Source organism: Chelon labrosus, assembly GCF_963514085.1.
Source record: "Chelon labrosus genome assembly, chromosome: 5".
In the NCBI taxonomy this organism is placed as follows: Eukaryota; Metazoa; Chordata; class Actinopteri; order Mugiliformes; family Mugilidae; genus Chelon; species Chelon labrosus.
The window spans coordinates 26,515,440-26,531,960 of record NC_140341.1 but is presented as its reverse complement, the minus strand read 5'-3'; the positions used below and the strand labels follow the sequence as shown (position 1 = coordinate 26,531,960).

The 16,521-nt window shown below is 41.4% G+C and overlaps 1 protein-coding gene across 1 annotated transcript in view; it reads right to left on the bottom strand.

The window, feature by feature from the left end:
• Positions 1 to 16,521, bottom strand: part of tmeff2a (transmembrane protein with EGF-like and two follistatin-like domains 2a) — a gene marked incomplete at its 5' end in the record, with an annotated part of 112,462 nt that overhangs the window by 85,705 nt on the left and 10,236 nt on the right. The window contains one exon of the mRNA XM_084545054.1: positions 15,348 to 15,457. Within this exon, the coding sequence (XP_084401180.1) occupies positions 15,348 to 15,457 (110 nt within the window). The remainder of the gene's footprint in view (positions 1 to 15,347; positions 15,458 to 16,521) is intronic.

The following is a 16,521-nucleotide window of genomic DNA, read 5'->3' as shown; positions in this document are numbered from 1 at the left end:
ATGTAATTGCTGCTTTTCCTTTCCGTAGTGTATTTTTAATCATTTGTAATAATTATTATATTCACTGTTGGACTGTTGGTTGCAAAAACAGGCATTGTGAAAGTGTGGGTGAAACTGGGTGACTGTGGAAGCATTTGTCTCTGTATTCAGATTTTTTTTCTTTACAAATTATCAATCAATTAATCCAGAAACTATTCTAATTGTTGCATTATTATTATATTTCTTTTTTTAAATTTTTTTTTTATTTATTTTAATTTGTCATGAAAGAGGTTTGTAGCTCTTCTCAAATCCAATCAGTTATTTTTTGTTTTTTTATGACTGTGCTCTCAGGGTTGTTGTCTCTGTCATGTTTTGGATCTCCCTCACATCCCGTTGCACGCTCTCGGGAGACCTGTCATGTGAAACCAGCCTCGCAAGACCGCGGTGAGATTTGTAATCAGAGGATGCAGGAAATGGCATGTATTTAAAAAAATAAAAAAATAAAAAAAAAAATGATCCAAGGATATCATGAATGAATATCGGATCTTTAAAATGAAGATTGATTTGAACTGGAGAGTCCATTGTTTAAACCCAGCCATACTGTTTTTACCTGAATGCAGGAGGTAATAATCTAATGATATATAATAGGATACCAGTCTCCTGATTACATTTACATACGTTCATTTCAGTAATGTTTTAAAGGCAGGACTTCTAAGTGCATTTTTTTTAAATTTATTTATTTTTTTGTAGTGTAGTATTAGTACTTTCACCTAAGTAAAGAATCCAAATCCTTCCTCCACTGCCTATGGCCTACATGAACTGAAGATGAAACTACTCTTTATTAATCCACTGCTGTTATTATTAGAATCAACAACTCTCTTTTGTTGTGTGTGTGTGTGCTTACTGTAATGTTAGCATGTATCAATGCCTACTACTGGCCATCCATCAAATGCCAAAGCCAGCTGTGTCATTCGTTTATGCTATGACCGTCTCGGGCTCCAGCTTAAAACACCCCAACTGCATCACAGGCAGGGCAATCCAATGAAAACCATTCATGTTTAATGAAGGGAGTAGCGTTATCATTATGTAGCCTTGCAATTTTTCTGCTGCAGCGTAAGCAGGCTGTAGCGCACGGCTATATAATTTGTCATCTTGTTTCTTAGGAAAATCAAAGTAGGAGTCGGAGAGGGAAGCCTCTTGCCTGTTTAAACGGCTCTGTACATCTGAGCTGAGACTGCATCACGGAAAAAACGTAATAGCACGCATCAAGCATTTTCAAGTCAAAAGGCTCAAGCCTAAGTCGGATTGTTCAGGTCGAGTCCACATTCATCATTACAGGACAGTCCGCTGTGAAAATTGATCAGTTCACTGGGTACACTAGTGAAAACGAACGCATTCTACTATTCTACGCTTTGTGAAGCTTATAGTGTTCAGCCTTTGTTTAAAATAGCTGAGAGAGCTGCTGATTCAACTGTGTTTTCATTTCAGAGGCTGTGGTTTGTCGTATTGAATTGTACAAACATGTTTCTATTATTTTGATGACCCCATTTTAGTCAGTGGTCTAGGCTGAACAGAAACACTTTAGTATTTAATTCAATCCAGTTTAACAGCACCACAAACTAAATCCTCCAAAATAATCATCCAGATGAACTGACACTGACACACTGTTTGAACATCAACTGAACATGAGAACAAAAGACAACTTAGTGCAGGACTGATATATTAGAATAAATTCCTTTTCAGTGTAGTGTACCTAATGAACTGGCAAGTGAATGTGCACCTATGTGCTGTATAGTGTTCACCGATCAGGCATAACATTATGACCACCTTCCTAATATTGTCTAGGTCTCCCTTGTGCCTCCCAAACAGTTGTGATCATCAGAGGGTGTCCTGTGGTGTCTGGTAACAGAATGTTGTTATTGGGCTCCTTTGGGTCCTATGGGTTGAGGGGAGGGGCCTCTGTGGATCATCCCACAGATACTTGATCAGTTTGGGATCTAGTGAATTTGGAGGCCAGGTCAACACCTTGTGCTGTTCTTCATGTTTTTTTTTTAGTTGTTCCTAAAGCGTTTTTGTGTGTGTGTCTGTGTCAGGCTGCATCCTGCTGGGGATGGCTGCTGCCATCAAGGAGTGTCATTGCTATGGGGTGGGGGTGCCTGGTCTGGTCTAGGTGGGTGCTACATGTCTAAGTAACATCCACATGAATGCCAGATCCAAAAGTTTCCCAGCAGAACACTGTACCGTCACAATATGATCAATGTTGTTTACTTCAACTGTCAGTGGTCATAATGTTATGCCTGATCCGTGCATATAATATTTCATTTTGATTTGCTGTGGTTATTTTAATTATATTCTGGGACAGCACCAATTGGAAGTTTATATTTTCATCACTGTAATGGCCTTTACAGTTTATACAATGTAAACCAATGTGTAAATCAATGTGTTATCTAACAACTGCATTTCAGTAATGACCTCCACATTGAGTGTGCTGATCACTGACAGTACTATACTGCTGCCCAGGCTAACTATGCAGACAGAAACATACGCACACACTCTCATGCATGCATACAGAAAGACAGACACATACAATCACAGACACATCTTTCATCCACAGAGACCTGACTGATAGCCTGATCCATTTCCTGTATCCATTAGAGGCGGCCCTAGATTATGCAATTCATCCCAAGGCTATCATCTACCTCTATCAATAATAAACATCTCCGCAAAACTAGGGCTAGCCTCAGAGGATGGAAACGGCACCGCCCAGCACGTTCTACTTCTGATGAAACCCTCTGCCTGCTCGGCCTGAGCTGTGCACCGCGTTTGCTTTCAACGCGGCTCCTCTTCAGTTGCTGTGAACCCCAGGCGCGATTTTTACTCATGCCTTCACACACTTATCAAAGCTGCAGCTTTATCAGTTCTGACAGAGACGTCTCAGTGCCCATGGTGGTGGCAGAGAGCACCTGTGGCTCATGACAAGAGACAGACGCTCTCGTCCAAGATTCCTCTGCGTCTGGGATGCAGCCTCTTTCTTTCCATCGGCTAGCCCTATTGTTAAGTGACTGATGTCTGGTGATGTGACCTGGTGGTGGGTCGGTGTGGGAAGGGAGCTCTGAAATGGGGATAGATTACTCAGTAGATACCAGGTATGAATTTTGTGACTGTATTTACTTTAAGCTGTTGTTGAGATTTAGGTGTATGGTCCCATCACAGTACTACTAAACACAGAATTATACATCTAAAAGAAATAAGGGCAACTGAACTTTCTTGATGACATTTCACCACTCATCCAAGTCACTTCTTTATTTCTAAGACTAGTTGGGAGGTGGGGTTTCAATAGGAACATCTGTGGGTGTTGTCCAAATCAAACTTGCATCGTCTGTTAGTTACTAAATACATACCTGTAATCAAGTAAGTCGACTTGTAGATTTGTGTCTTGAGGTGTGGATGAAACCTCCTGGGGGCAGGCTGTGTTGTAAATCAATGGCAGATTATATCTCAGTCCACCTCCCCTGTTCAGAGAGGGGTTTTCCAATTTGACACACATGGCTTATTTTACTCCTCTTTCAAACCATCTGTCTTGTCTGGCTAAAATGCGGATGCTGTTGTCTTTCAGGTGTAGGTGGAATGCTAAATCCTGGCCCGAAGAGCCGTCTCTCCTGTGCTGAGCCGTGCAGGGGTTATTAACAAATCCTAGTCATGTGAGTTTCGAATGGACAACACCCACATACGTTCCTATTAACACTCCAACTCTCCACCAGTCTTAGAGCTGAACAAGTGACTTGGATGAGTGGCGAAACACGAAAAATTCTACAAGCCCATTTGACCTTGTTTCAGCTTGTTTTTTGGACATCCCATGACCTGGATGACCGGGGACCTTCACATGAAAGAATTAAATGTTTCTGCTGATTTATCTGTCCTAGTAAAAGCGTAGAACCAAAATATACTATATATTTATATGATAAGGACATGTGGAAAGGTTAGCCCTGTGATAGACTGTCCAGGGTGTATCCTGCCTCTCGCCCAATGACAGCCAGGATAGGCTCCAGCCCTCCACAACCCTCCAGAGGACAAGTGGTTACAAAATGAATGAATGAATGTAAAAAGGTCGAGCTGTAATTTCTGCCCAAGCTCAGTACACAGATGTTATCACTAATACAGGGTTTGCTTTTATGCATTTTATGGGTTTCTATAAACCTTTCAAGTTGAGCAGAATTATTGCGTTTCTTTTTTTCCACCGATTTGTGAAGTCATTTGTGAAATAATGCAAAATAACAACGGAGAAATTCTGACTAAGAGCATTATTTACTGATTCAGATAACGTAAAGCACCAAGGACAACTCAAATGTTATTTAAAAGAATACTAATTTATGCCACAAAATGTATTTTTTTTTAAAAAGCTTGTGTCAATGAATTACTGCATTTGCATAACCATTAATGATCAGTCTATTATTTGGCCAGAGGTTGATCGAGGTAATTGCTGAAGATTTCTTTCCTCTAAGGCATTTAATCTCACTCAGCATTCAAAACATCTTCTTGCTGTTCATTTTATACGTTCTCAGTGCCGTTTCCCTTGAAAAATTAAGACACTTCAGGTGTGTTTTTGCACATTTTAAGCTTTTTTACATTCCACAGCATTAAATGACGTGCAAGATGGTTTGGATTAGGCCCCCAAATGTTACAAAGCACAGAAATAATACGCCAAAATCAATCAATTTCGTACTGATAGCAAGCAGCATGAATTAGTCCAACACTGCTGGATGATACCAGGCTGTACAATGACATCAAAACTGTAACGATGGCTCTACAAGGAAGACAAAGCCCGGAGTGGCTGGTGTGTCTGTTAATGGTCACTGACAGAGTTGGCGTCGGTTTCCTTTCACTTGAAGTTACATCAGACTTGGTTTCCCAGGGAGAATGGACTCCACTGCAGTTAGTACCCACCAGGAAAAAAAAAAAAAAAAAAGAGCTGTAGACAAATGCAATGTTGCACAGGCACGGCAAAGTTTTATTTTGCTGCAGATAAACTTTAGCAAACCCATGGCACACTACCCTGGACACTTAGAAGCAGTCGATGTCAGAGAAGGTGAATGGAACAACCAACAAACCAACAATAAATCCCGGAGGAGTGCCGTCAGAGTGACAAATCTGTTCTGTGCCTGACACTGTGTTGTATTCCACAGACCTCCTGGACAGGGGAGTGTCAAGTGCTGTCTGGGTAAGTGACAAACTCTTTTCCCATGATGCCTTGCCATGTTTATGCACACTGGTCAAGTCCTCAGAATGGAGGGGAAAGACAAAGAGAGAGTAGTAGAGGACAGGAACAAGGGAACGTGAGCTATATAGACAAGCGAGAGGGGGGAGGAAGAGACAGAGAGTAATGGAAGAGGCTGGAGTTACTGTGACAACGGGAAGATGGAGAGAGATCGAGGGAGACTGGGAGGTGGCTGGCTCGTGCTTCTGCTCTTTAACCGCTTGGCAGTCTTCTCTTGATTAGGGCCTAGCCCGCCGGTCCCCATGGAGTCTCCTCAGCCTCAGAGTCACTAGAGACAGGCTCCTCTGTAATAGTGTCTGACAGGCCAGCCAGAGTCACAGAGGAGCTGACACAGATGCTCCGTTTTTCAGGAGACGCCTGACACAATTCCTTCCCAAGTCCAAGGTCTTCCTCCTCTGCCTTCACAATGTAACTGGCAACCCCGAGTCCAAATGGGATATATCTAGACTGTATATTAGTGATGGGGTTTATAGAGAAGTAGCCTGGCTTGGTGAATACCCTCAGCACAGAAGTTGCAGCAGAAATGGATTGTACAAGGAACAGAGAAAATATTTGTCAGTAGACTTAGTGGCTTCACACAGTCAACGCAAACTCAGATCAGTGTAGTCATTCTTTATAGCTCCATCTCCCAAAGCTTTGCGTGCATTTGCATAGCCTATACATGCGTACACATGCCTTTTAGGGCTTATTAAAAAAAAAAGAAAAGAAAAGAAAAGAAAATCTGTAAATAGTACATAACAGCACATGTGCCACCAATATAATTGTGTCGACCGCGTGTACAGCCCACAGTTTCTTCCTTACCACATTTAGCTGCATGCTCTCGCATGTTCAGACACACAAATGTGGCTCAGAAACTCCCAGGCCAACTTGTCTTGCTGATTTTAATTGGTATATTAATCTTGCAAAAACATGAGGTGGCTGTGCTCCACACAGATCCTCTGACGGGTGACTTGCAAGAACCTGAAAAATTAATTGACCCAAATAAAAAAAAAATATATATATATAAAAAAACATCTTAGAGGTGGTGTTTGGCTCCACCGGTCATTTCTGGTTTACGTCCGCAGGGTGTTGAAATAAGTGGAAGAGGATTGAATTTCCTCTTTGCTTCTCGAAGCCTGCTCCGCGAATCAAACGATTCTGAAAATCCTGTAAGATCTTCATACAACTATGAAGTATTTTCAAGCATTTAGAAGCACAGGATGCTTAGAATACAAAATTCCACTCTGCTGTTGCAGCAAATACCTCAGATGGATATCTCAAAACCTTAGTAGAAAAAGATGAATCTATCATGCATGGTAAAAAGCCACTTGAGGCAAATAGTTCAAAGTGTATTTTCATGATTTGAATGAACCAGACCTTTTACACTTCAAGGGCTCACAACTCCTACAAGGAGAGAGAAACTACAAGAAAACCACACATAGTAAGTGAGCGGAATAACAGATGAAAGGATGAGTGTAATGACAGGTGGAGGTGTGGAGTTTGGGAGATGAAAGGATTTGAAAGCAGAGGAATATCAGGCCATACAAAATGTCAGTGAGTCCATATAGAATACAATAAATGTGCTCAGGTGGAACACCACAGAGAACTGCCTTTATATACCATCCACCACCATCAAAAATTTAGCAAAGAAAAACCTTATTTTTGGTCAGATTTCTTTCTTTCACTTTGACCATGGAACAGTGTGAGAAAACCCCACAGTAAGGTGTAGGGATTTGAACTTTAAACAGTAGCAGCAACCGGTACTCTGCCATGTTAACAATCACAAATCCAATAGGACCATCAGAGTAAGTAAAAATAAATAAATAAATAAGTACAATGTATAATCCAACATTTCCTTGTAACTGGCAGAGGTAGAACAGAGTGCAGTATTACTAAAAAGAAAGCGGCGATAACGTGGCTCCCCTCTTGGACGAGACGTGCTGTTCGTATCCCCGGGAAAATAACGTCAGTTCGGCCAGTGCAAGGAAGTGGGGATGCATGCTCCATATTTATATACAGTCTATGATTAAACCTAACATCTAGTTATTATATTTTTATTTGATTAACCTGCCTCTTGCCCGTTGACAGCTGGGATAGGTGCCAGTCCCCCCACAACCTCTCACAGGACAAGCAGTTGCAGAAGATGAATAAACGAACGAATGCTTAACAATGTGTCGGAGCAATACCTAATAAGGGCGTAACAAATGCATACACTGCTTCAATCTTCTTGAGTTTGATGTATGTTGCATACTTAAAACTAACTGGCTAACAGGACTTTGTAACCTCTGATCTAATGTGCTGATCGACCTGGCCCACCAGAAGCAGTTAATGGAGAACTTAAAATTCATTAAAATTATGCAAAGAATATGGGTACTTATGCATATATTGACCACACATGATAGGAGTGAATTGTTCATTGTTATATTTTGTTAACCTTAGTCCAGCTGCTGAAAGCATCTGCTCAGCTAGAGCAGATGTCCACAAATACAATCGCGCTAACATTAACAGTCAAGAAAAATCCTTCAGTATTTACTGGCACTGCCAAAAAGTCCTTATAATTCAAGCAGGGGAGTGCAGCTCATGTAGTTCATCAAAGCTCAGTTCTTGTGTAATTAGCAGCCTGTGTCGGCCAAGCGGCTGCTCGATGCTTCTTTTCAGCGCGCTAGTTTAACTTTAGCATTAGCCTCAGATGCTTTCTGAAATGGAACGGTCCCTAGACAATAAACATGGACAACTTTCACATGGGTTCATCAATAGGAATGCCACAGTTAGCAGAGCCTGACAGGCACAGATTTTTCCTTTATTACCCAAGGGGAAGAGTGCTTGTTGTGTGCAAGTTGTGCAGCTGTTACAGGTGGTCTGCTAACACACCTGTAATTCCATCCTAAAAGCTCCACATACTGGCATACAATACATTTTCTAGCAGTCTACGCTGAGCCTATGCCAGTGAAAGCATTTAAAGCACCACGGATTAATTAGCTGTGTTTCACTCCGTACTTCATATGATGACGAGTGAAACTGAGCAGCTAATGTACAGTTGATGTTAACAAATGTGGAACATGGTAGATGGTCTGTAGGAGGGGGCTGAACATGGGACACGTGAACAAGGAAATGTATTTTGAACCAGTCACAGCCAATGCATAGTTATATTTCTGGGGAGGCGCTCATCAGTATACGCCATTGGAAATTACGCTTTCCACAGCATATAATAGCATAAAATGATTAAAGTTAATCAACTTTAACTCTAATTATCATCACTATGCCTAATAAGAATGGATCAAATGCATGCAATGTATTCACATTTTGGAGTTTGATGCATGTTGCATGGTTTAAATGCAGACATAAACTATGTATATGTGTACAAAAGTCAACTAGGAGAGTTTGCAATTTAGCTATTTGTTCAATCAAATGTGAATATTACTAAGTAGATCAATGACTTATGCATATGCACCAGAAAAGCACCTTGCTTTTTTAATATTTACATTTACCCTGACGCCCTTCCATTTGAACAAAAACATCTGTAGTCCCAATCAATTCATTTTACGGTTAAGGTTTTCAAAAATGTATTTTCAAAGAGCAGAACGCATCTGATCACGTTTGGTCTTTAGCTGTGACTTAATCATTTGAGAGCTCATTACCGGCTGCTATCAGTTTCCCCTAAACTGATTATGTACAGTCTGAGAACCAGGCTGCATTCAGCTTCATAGAAAGTCTGATCATTAGCACTGAGACCAGGTTGGCATTTAACGTTCTGTCACCTTAGTCATTATCATCGTCTTTGTCGAGGTCCCTGCTGTTACAGTGCCCGAGCGCGATCATTTATAGCGGCCTGCATCTGGAAAACTCAGCCCCACTCCGTTCACATGGCCCCAGATAAAAGCGTGATAAATGAATGCAAATATATGGAATGGGGTCTGAATCCGAAGCCTGTGTCAGTACCACCTGGGCCTGTGTGAATATGTGTGTCTCCGTATAATCATAGGCATTTCATTATTCTACATTCCATGTGAGCGAACGTGAAGATGTGAGAGTAAAGGGAGAGTTAAAGAGAGGACGGGTCAGCTTCTGCATTTTGAGGAGCACAGTGGCATTTGTGGCCGCGTGTATGTGTGTGCGCGCGCGCGTGCGTGCGTGTTTGAAAGGTGTGCATCAAAAAAACGTTTTCACAGGTTCTTGTTCGGCGCAATATGAAGGACGCGCTGCCCTTCCACACCCTCCCATCAGCATCGTATGAACCCACATTAGCTCTCATCCCTCTTTGAAGTGCTGCGAGCTTCGGCGGTCCAGCCATCTCAACCCAAACATTAGACAGTTTCCGGGAGTGAAAAGTGGGAGAGCAATTTGAGGTCAGGCATTACAGCGAATAGTGGCCACATCCAACAAGCAGCAGGGAGCATATTGGAGACCAAATGTGCTGTCAACATTATGCTAAATTCTTTTATATAAAGTCAATAAATATGCTTTGCAGGGTAAATGTACAGTGTGATGTTGTATGTGTCTGAGGAGGTCAGACCATATTGTCTGCGTGCCGATGAATAGCTATAGCAGTATTTTTGCCAGTAAACATTATGTGCATAATCTGGCATTGGATATAGCTCTATATAGAGTATATTACTGTAATTCTAATTTATTACATAATCTTTCCAATTTTTTTTGTTTTAATTAAAAGGCATCTACTTTCTGCACTGCAATCATAATCCATTAGAGGACAGTTAACATGCCCTTGATTGCATAGCCTGGTGTAGCCCGACTGAATTCTTATTGGAATATGAGTCTGGTGACACGCCATTTGGATATCATTATGGGGCGCGTTTCAACAGATACAAAGAAGAAAAAAAAAAACTCTGCACCCGAGTGGATAATTCTACAACCAATGAGAGCCATTTTGTTGTGAACAAATAAAACTCCATGGCGCTCAGGTGACTTTGTCAATGACTAGGTGACTATGTATGACTACATTGCTGTTACTCTTCTGTCCATCAATGCATGAAGCCCACCCAAACGACTGGACTGATCAGAGCATTATCAATGGACCCTAATGGACACAAAAAAAGTTGGTCTTGCATCCAGGCAAGAAATGACAGATCTAGCCAATGATCAAATATTCAAACTTTATAAGATTAAGAACCTAAACAATATATTATATATTCCATTACATAATCATAAAGCGGAACTACTGTTTTTTAGAACCTGGACCTTGTTTCTGGCATAAAATACGGTCGTTTACTCACCCATATGACTTTTGTGTAATTCGTATTCCTTCGGGAGATAATTAGATCAGCGTATACCCATGTAGTGGGAGTGACTGGGGCACCGAAACACAGCCTCTAAATAACGCATTATCTGCTGTGAAACTCATTAATTACACCAATATTTTGTTATCGTACACTAGTGCTATTCCCTGTTGAGTCCGGAGTTAGCTGTTATCTACAGTTGGAAAAATATAGCCGACATCATCCAGGTCAGAAGACATCATCCGGGGTCTGTAGATTGACCTACAAACCCCGGATAATATCTTCTGGATGATGATAACAGCTAACTCCAGACTCAACGGGGAATGGCTCTAGCGTACGATAACAAAATATTGGTGAAATGAACGAGTTTCGCGGCAGATAATGCGTTATTTAGAGGCTGCGTTTCGGTGCCCCAGTCACTCCCACTACATGGATATACGCAGATCTAAATATCTCCCAAAGGAATACGAATTACACCAAAGTTATATGGATGAGTAAACGAAATAAGGTCCAGGTTGTAAGAAACAGTAGTTCCCCTTTAAAGTAAAATTCTTAAATTAACAGATTTAGCTGAACTAGTTATATCCGGTATATGGGCCATATTGAGAGGGTAGGATTTGTGTAAATGCATAATTAGTTGTGTCTGCGTTAACAAAACAGTGCCATCATACTCTGGATGTAGACAGGCTCCAATGTGCAGCTGCCCATGTTTTGAGCCCAATTAAACAGGATTCTCATCTCGCATTTCTGTTTAATGTGCCAGTATGAACATTTGGACAGCCGGCGCTGCATCTATGTTGAGCTCAAGTAATATCCGGCGAGTTAAACTTCAGCAATCGATTTAAAAAAAAAAAAAATTTTGTGACTGCAACGTCCATTTATTTAGGAACACACACACAGACTGTACGGTGACTATTCGCAGCAGCATTAAGGGAAATGTTTAGAGCCGCTGCATTTCCGAAACAGCCAGAAGGGAGAGACATAAAATTGTCTGTTATGCTGATTCGATTGCCTTTTTATTTAAATGTAACCAAGCACATAAACACCCCTGTACTCTCACATTATGGTGGATATTTTCTGTAACACACTTTGAATGTGGCTGCGGTCCAAACGCTTCCTGCCTGTTGTTTAAGATCGATTTATAGAATGATAGAACTTAAAGGGGCAGTTGGGCACACATGCAGTATTTCTGGTCAACCATCAGTCAGTCACCAATCCAACTAGTCATCAGCCACAAACATAAGATGCCATGCAAGTATAGGCTTCTGGACAATTATAATTCTTAGGTTAAAACACTAACTTTCAATTTCATATGACCCATTATTCAATACAGTGTTCTGAACTGAACTATCCCCAGAAAATGCCACTCCTCTCCGTGAGCCCGTAGTCTGTGCAGAAACAGGGCTCAAGCAACATCACATCATTTGCCTAAGAACCATTCAGCCAGCTACTTTTCTCGTGCACTTGTACCAAGTCTGACCTACCTGGAACACTAGAAGCTCTTTTTGACTCTTGGCTCAGAGTCAGAAGCGTTGAGCTGTTAGTAATCCTCACATAAATGACCCATCACATTACTTACATCCGCTGTGTTAACATCTGTCTCCCATTCATTTGCAAAATTTTCTGCAGGAGTCGCCTCAAACCTCGGATGCTTTTACAGATACTCCATTCACAGCCCGCTGCCGCACTGTAACTTGTAAACAGACTTTCTGCCTCTACTCAGAGTGCATTCCAGCTCTCTTCCCTATGAGACTAGAATGCCTTTGCAAAATAATTCCTCTATAGAGTCCTTTCTGTCAAGTGAATCTTCAAAAGAAGAGCCTGCACACATTATATCCCAAACTTTAGTTATTATTGATTTTCTAAGTGCATTTCCCTCAAATTTTTGCCATTAATTCTTTTTTACTATTGGCAAATTTATAACGCTTGATTAAATTAAGTCACTCACACGAATAAAGAAAAGTTCAATAAATAATTATAATAATGTGCATTTCGTGTGAGTTTTGAAATGATCTCTGCCAATTAAATGAGAACTAAACCACTGCAGTAGATGACTTTGATGCAAAACACACATTTAATCAATCACAGTGTAAAGGACTGATTCATTATGTAATTATTGCTGTTCACAACCTACACCGATCATGACAATTATGTTCCTGACAGATGAAACACCACCCTCTTCCACACAAAACCCTCCATCTCCTCTGCACTAATTGAATTAAATACTTGACCTGTTGCACTAGTTTGCATTATTCCACTGCCAGCGATATATACTGCAGCCAGCGCTGCCAGTTCTAGATTAAATGCATCCAATGAAAATTGAACAATGCGAAACAAACTGCTTTTACAAACCGCAAAAACAGACAAGATAGCGTGCCAACATGTATTTAAAGGTTAGATAAGATTACCCATACTTCTTCCAAAAAAATATCACAGATTAAATGCTTGACTCAAAAATGAATAAAAAATACATTCAAATCCACCGAAATGCATCTCAGTAATAGAATACTTTCTTGTCAGTCCTGTATTTAAACATCAAACTACACAAATCATGTCTTCTGTACCAAACCATGTGCACAAGACAGTGGTTAAACAGAGACGATGTATTATTTCTGTGTAGTTATGAGCCATTCAAACCCAGCTTTAACAATATATAACGAAGCGCCATTACAGAGCAATGAAATGTGCCATTTATCATTTGGCGGTCGGTTTCAGTTGCGTAGTGTTTCACAGCGCCATGAGCACACATATTTTTAAACTACACGACCACTTTGGGAGCCAGCGCTGTGACCTGACATTAAAGGAAAAAAAAAAAAAAAGAAACGGGCAACAATAGCTTTTCCCGGCAGCTATTGTGAGATGAATTACGAGGAAATGTCGCGAGATTAGTCGGGGTATCGCGTTAGCAACTCGTTCCCAGGTACAAGAGCGCCTGTTTTCTTTGTAGCAGTTTAACTCCGGTCACCGAGAGAAAGTCTTGCTTCTTTCAAGAGTCAGTGTGAGGCGAATCTAATGCATCTTGGCAATGAATAGTGTCCATTGATTCCACCACATCAAACTCACTTCCTCTTCACAGAGCCCCTTGCATGTCTCTTCCTCGGGTGTTCTTGTGTGAGAACGCGTGCGCACGTCCATGGATTCTGTTAGAACAAAGGAAATCCATCCGAGATGAGAATTCATGCTACTTCCACGTCTCCTCTGACAGTCCTGAGTGGACCGCCAGCAAGAGAAAAATCTTGGACCTTTGTATTTGACGCTGATTGGGAGTGACTGATTATTTCAGGGCATGGCAACAGTTGCTATGCTGGGAAGGTCATGTTTACGTTGACTGATGAAATGGAGACAGTGACATCGGGAACCTTCCACACAGACAAACAGAAGATGCATAGCCAAGTTGACGGCCGACTCGTGGTATTAAGCCAGAAATTGTGGTGTGACCTGCTCTTTCCTGAGCGCAAAGAGAGCGCCTCAGTGCTCAGCGACGGCGGTATCAGTGTGGGATCTCCTCAAGAGGAATGGAGCTGTAATGTCATTTATCTACAGGCCTCTGTTAACGTTTGCTCCCAGGGAAGTACAAAATTGAGATAAAAGCTGAAGACCAATCGAGTGTCAGCATACCTAGTGGCTGCTTACGCTGATGACGTCCTGATAAGAGCGACAGATGAGTACAAGCGCCACGTCTTCAGATCTCGGTGGCCTCATTTATCTAGAGCTCTGCACGGCATAATCATCGGCAAAGCTCGCAAACGTTACACCGAAATCAATACTCGGCTGACTGGCTTGCTCCTTTTTTATTATAGGTCTGGTCGTAAAGTTAAGTATGAGTCATTATCAAGAACAGCCTAATTTCCCAGATTTATGCCATTAACGAGGGCCTTTCGGTCTTTGGCCTCATCAGTGGTAGTCTTGTTTATGAATGCGGAGCAGGCAGTGATCCAGGGTAGTGACATGGGGTTACACAAGGAGACATAAACCAGGTTCAAGCTATGCAACCGCCTCCTCTTGGGACCAATAATGTCTAATCCTGACGATGGATTTCGATCCAGATGTTTATATAACCCTTTAAAATATCCTTTCACGCACAAACAATACTTCCTTTCAGCTCGACGCATTTTTCCAGTCGCATGTTTTCATTAACTCATTCCGTGTGATGATGTTTCCGCCATCCGCCATAATCTTGTCTATCACTTGTCTGTCAGTTGAAGTGTGAGCGCTTGACGTCATTTCACAGTTTTCAGGAGACGCTGCAGCGTATGGTCTATCATCATATGTTCTAAAGCTCTTCACTAAACATCCATGGCTGCTATTTCTATACTATGCAGCGCAATGTGGCCATGCCATAAGCCATAACAGTCTGTTCGGTTGTGCAACAGTTACTTGGACATCTGTGTGAATTGTGATGCATTGCATTATGGGATTTTTAGTCACATTTTATTCCGCTTTACACCTCTTCGGGTGCTAAATAATGGAAAAAATTGACACACTGAGTACTTAGACACTTGTAGTGCATCACATACTAAATAGAGAGCAAGTTCAGACAGTCACTAACAGCCTCGAAACCAGACCCACGCTCCCACCCATAAATTCTTCGTGGTGGAAAGTTGGTCTGGAATCACTCCGCTGAGAACTGATTATACTCTGGCAAAGATCTCCAATAAATAAAGGCACTGTTTTCAAGGTTTTATTTTTAATTTTTATCTGTGAGTGTCATGTCATTACACTTTGTAAACTTCTTGAACATATAGAAAGATCCAAAGTTTGACAGGTCTGCCACTCCTATAGATGCTAAGCTAAGCCTGGACAACTTTTGATCAGGGAGGCAGCTAGCATAAAGTTGACATAAAAATAAATAATAATAAGAGAAACATCACAGGCCTTACCTTGAAATCGCAAATGCATGTCACCATGTTCCCAATTCTTAGGCACTCCCCGTCAAACTTGCACGTGTTGGTGTCACACAAGAAGAGGTCTGTGTCCCGGTCATCAAAACCTGGAGGACCAAAGCCAACAAAAGACATTAGTGACTAAGTGTTTCTCTGTTCAGCCCCCAAGCTACTCCAACCTGTGCCCCCACTCAGGGCTGTTCATAATGAGCGTCCACCATTAGTCATGGCTCCCACAGCACGATGACCTCCTTGATCACATCGTGTGCAATTTAAAAAGACAATGCTAGCGCAACCTTTGTCCTTAGCTGCCACATTGATAAAATACAGTTAAAAACATTAGTCTCTAGACTCCACTGGAGGGACGGACAAAAGATTGCCTCTTTCGTTTGGTGTTTTGATGATAGCGGTGATCGCGAACTGGTGGATGGCGCTGTCTGATACGTGGGTCCTAAACCTCCTATGTGATTGATAGAAGTGACATCTGGTGACTGTAGAGGCCACAGCATATGATTCACACAACGGCGTGCCCTGTATGGAAGCATCTGTATTCATCATGCTCTTGACTTTTTCTCTGGTGCTTCCCCTTGAATATTTGTTTATGCACAACGAGGCCGACTCCCGGGGCGTTGTCCTGGTGAGGCGAACCTGGGATATGATCCGATTCAGGCTGTGTTAGGGATCTCAAATGACTCCAACAAAGCATCCTGAATCAAATCAGAGAATCACATGGGCATGAGACTGTAGACTGAGCTCAGGGCTATTAGTCTACCTGAACTGATTGCTTACAAAAAGCAACCCCATGTACATAAAGGCTTTTTGTAAAGCACATAGGTCTACATTTGACTAAATTACAGCTGACATAGAGCTAGAAATTTCATTATTGAAACAAAAAGCATGATGACTTAGATTGGAGAGCCTTTTTGTTACCCAACAATATAATCTAATTTATTTCAAAGTAAAAGAAGCAAAGCTGATGGTTTTTTTTTTTCCCCCAGATTTGCTGCAGATATAAATTCAAATTACACTTCAGAAATGTATCATACTGAGGATATTTGCACAGGCTGCTATGATCCTAACTGATGAGAGGCAAAATAGTTCCAGCAGCATTTATAGTTTTTGCTGAGCCTATTTGGGAGTCAAACCAAAGCCAACATGTTTAATGAAAAAG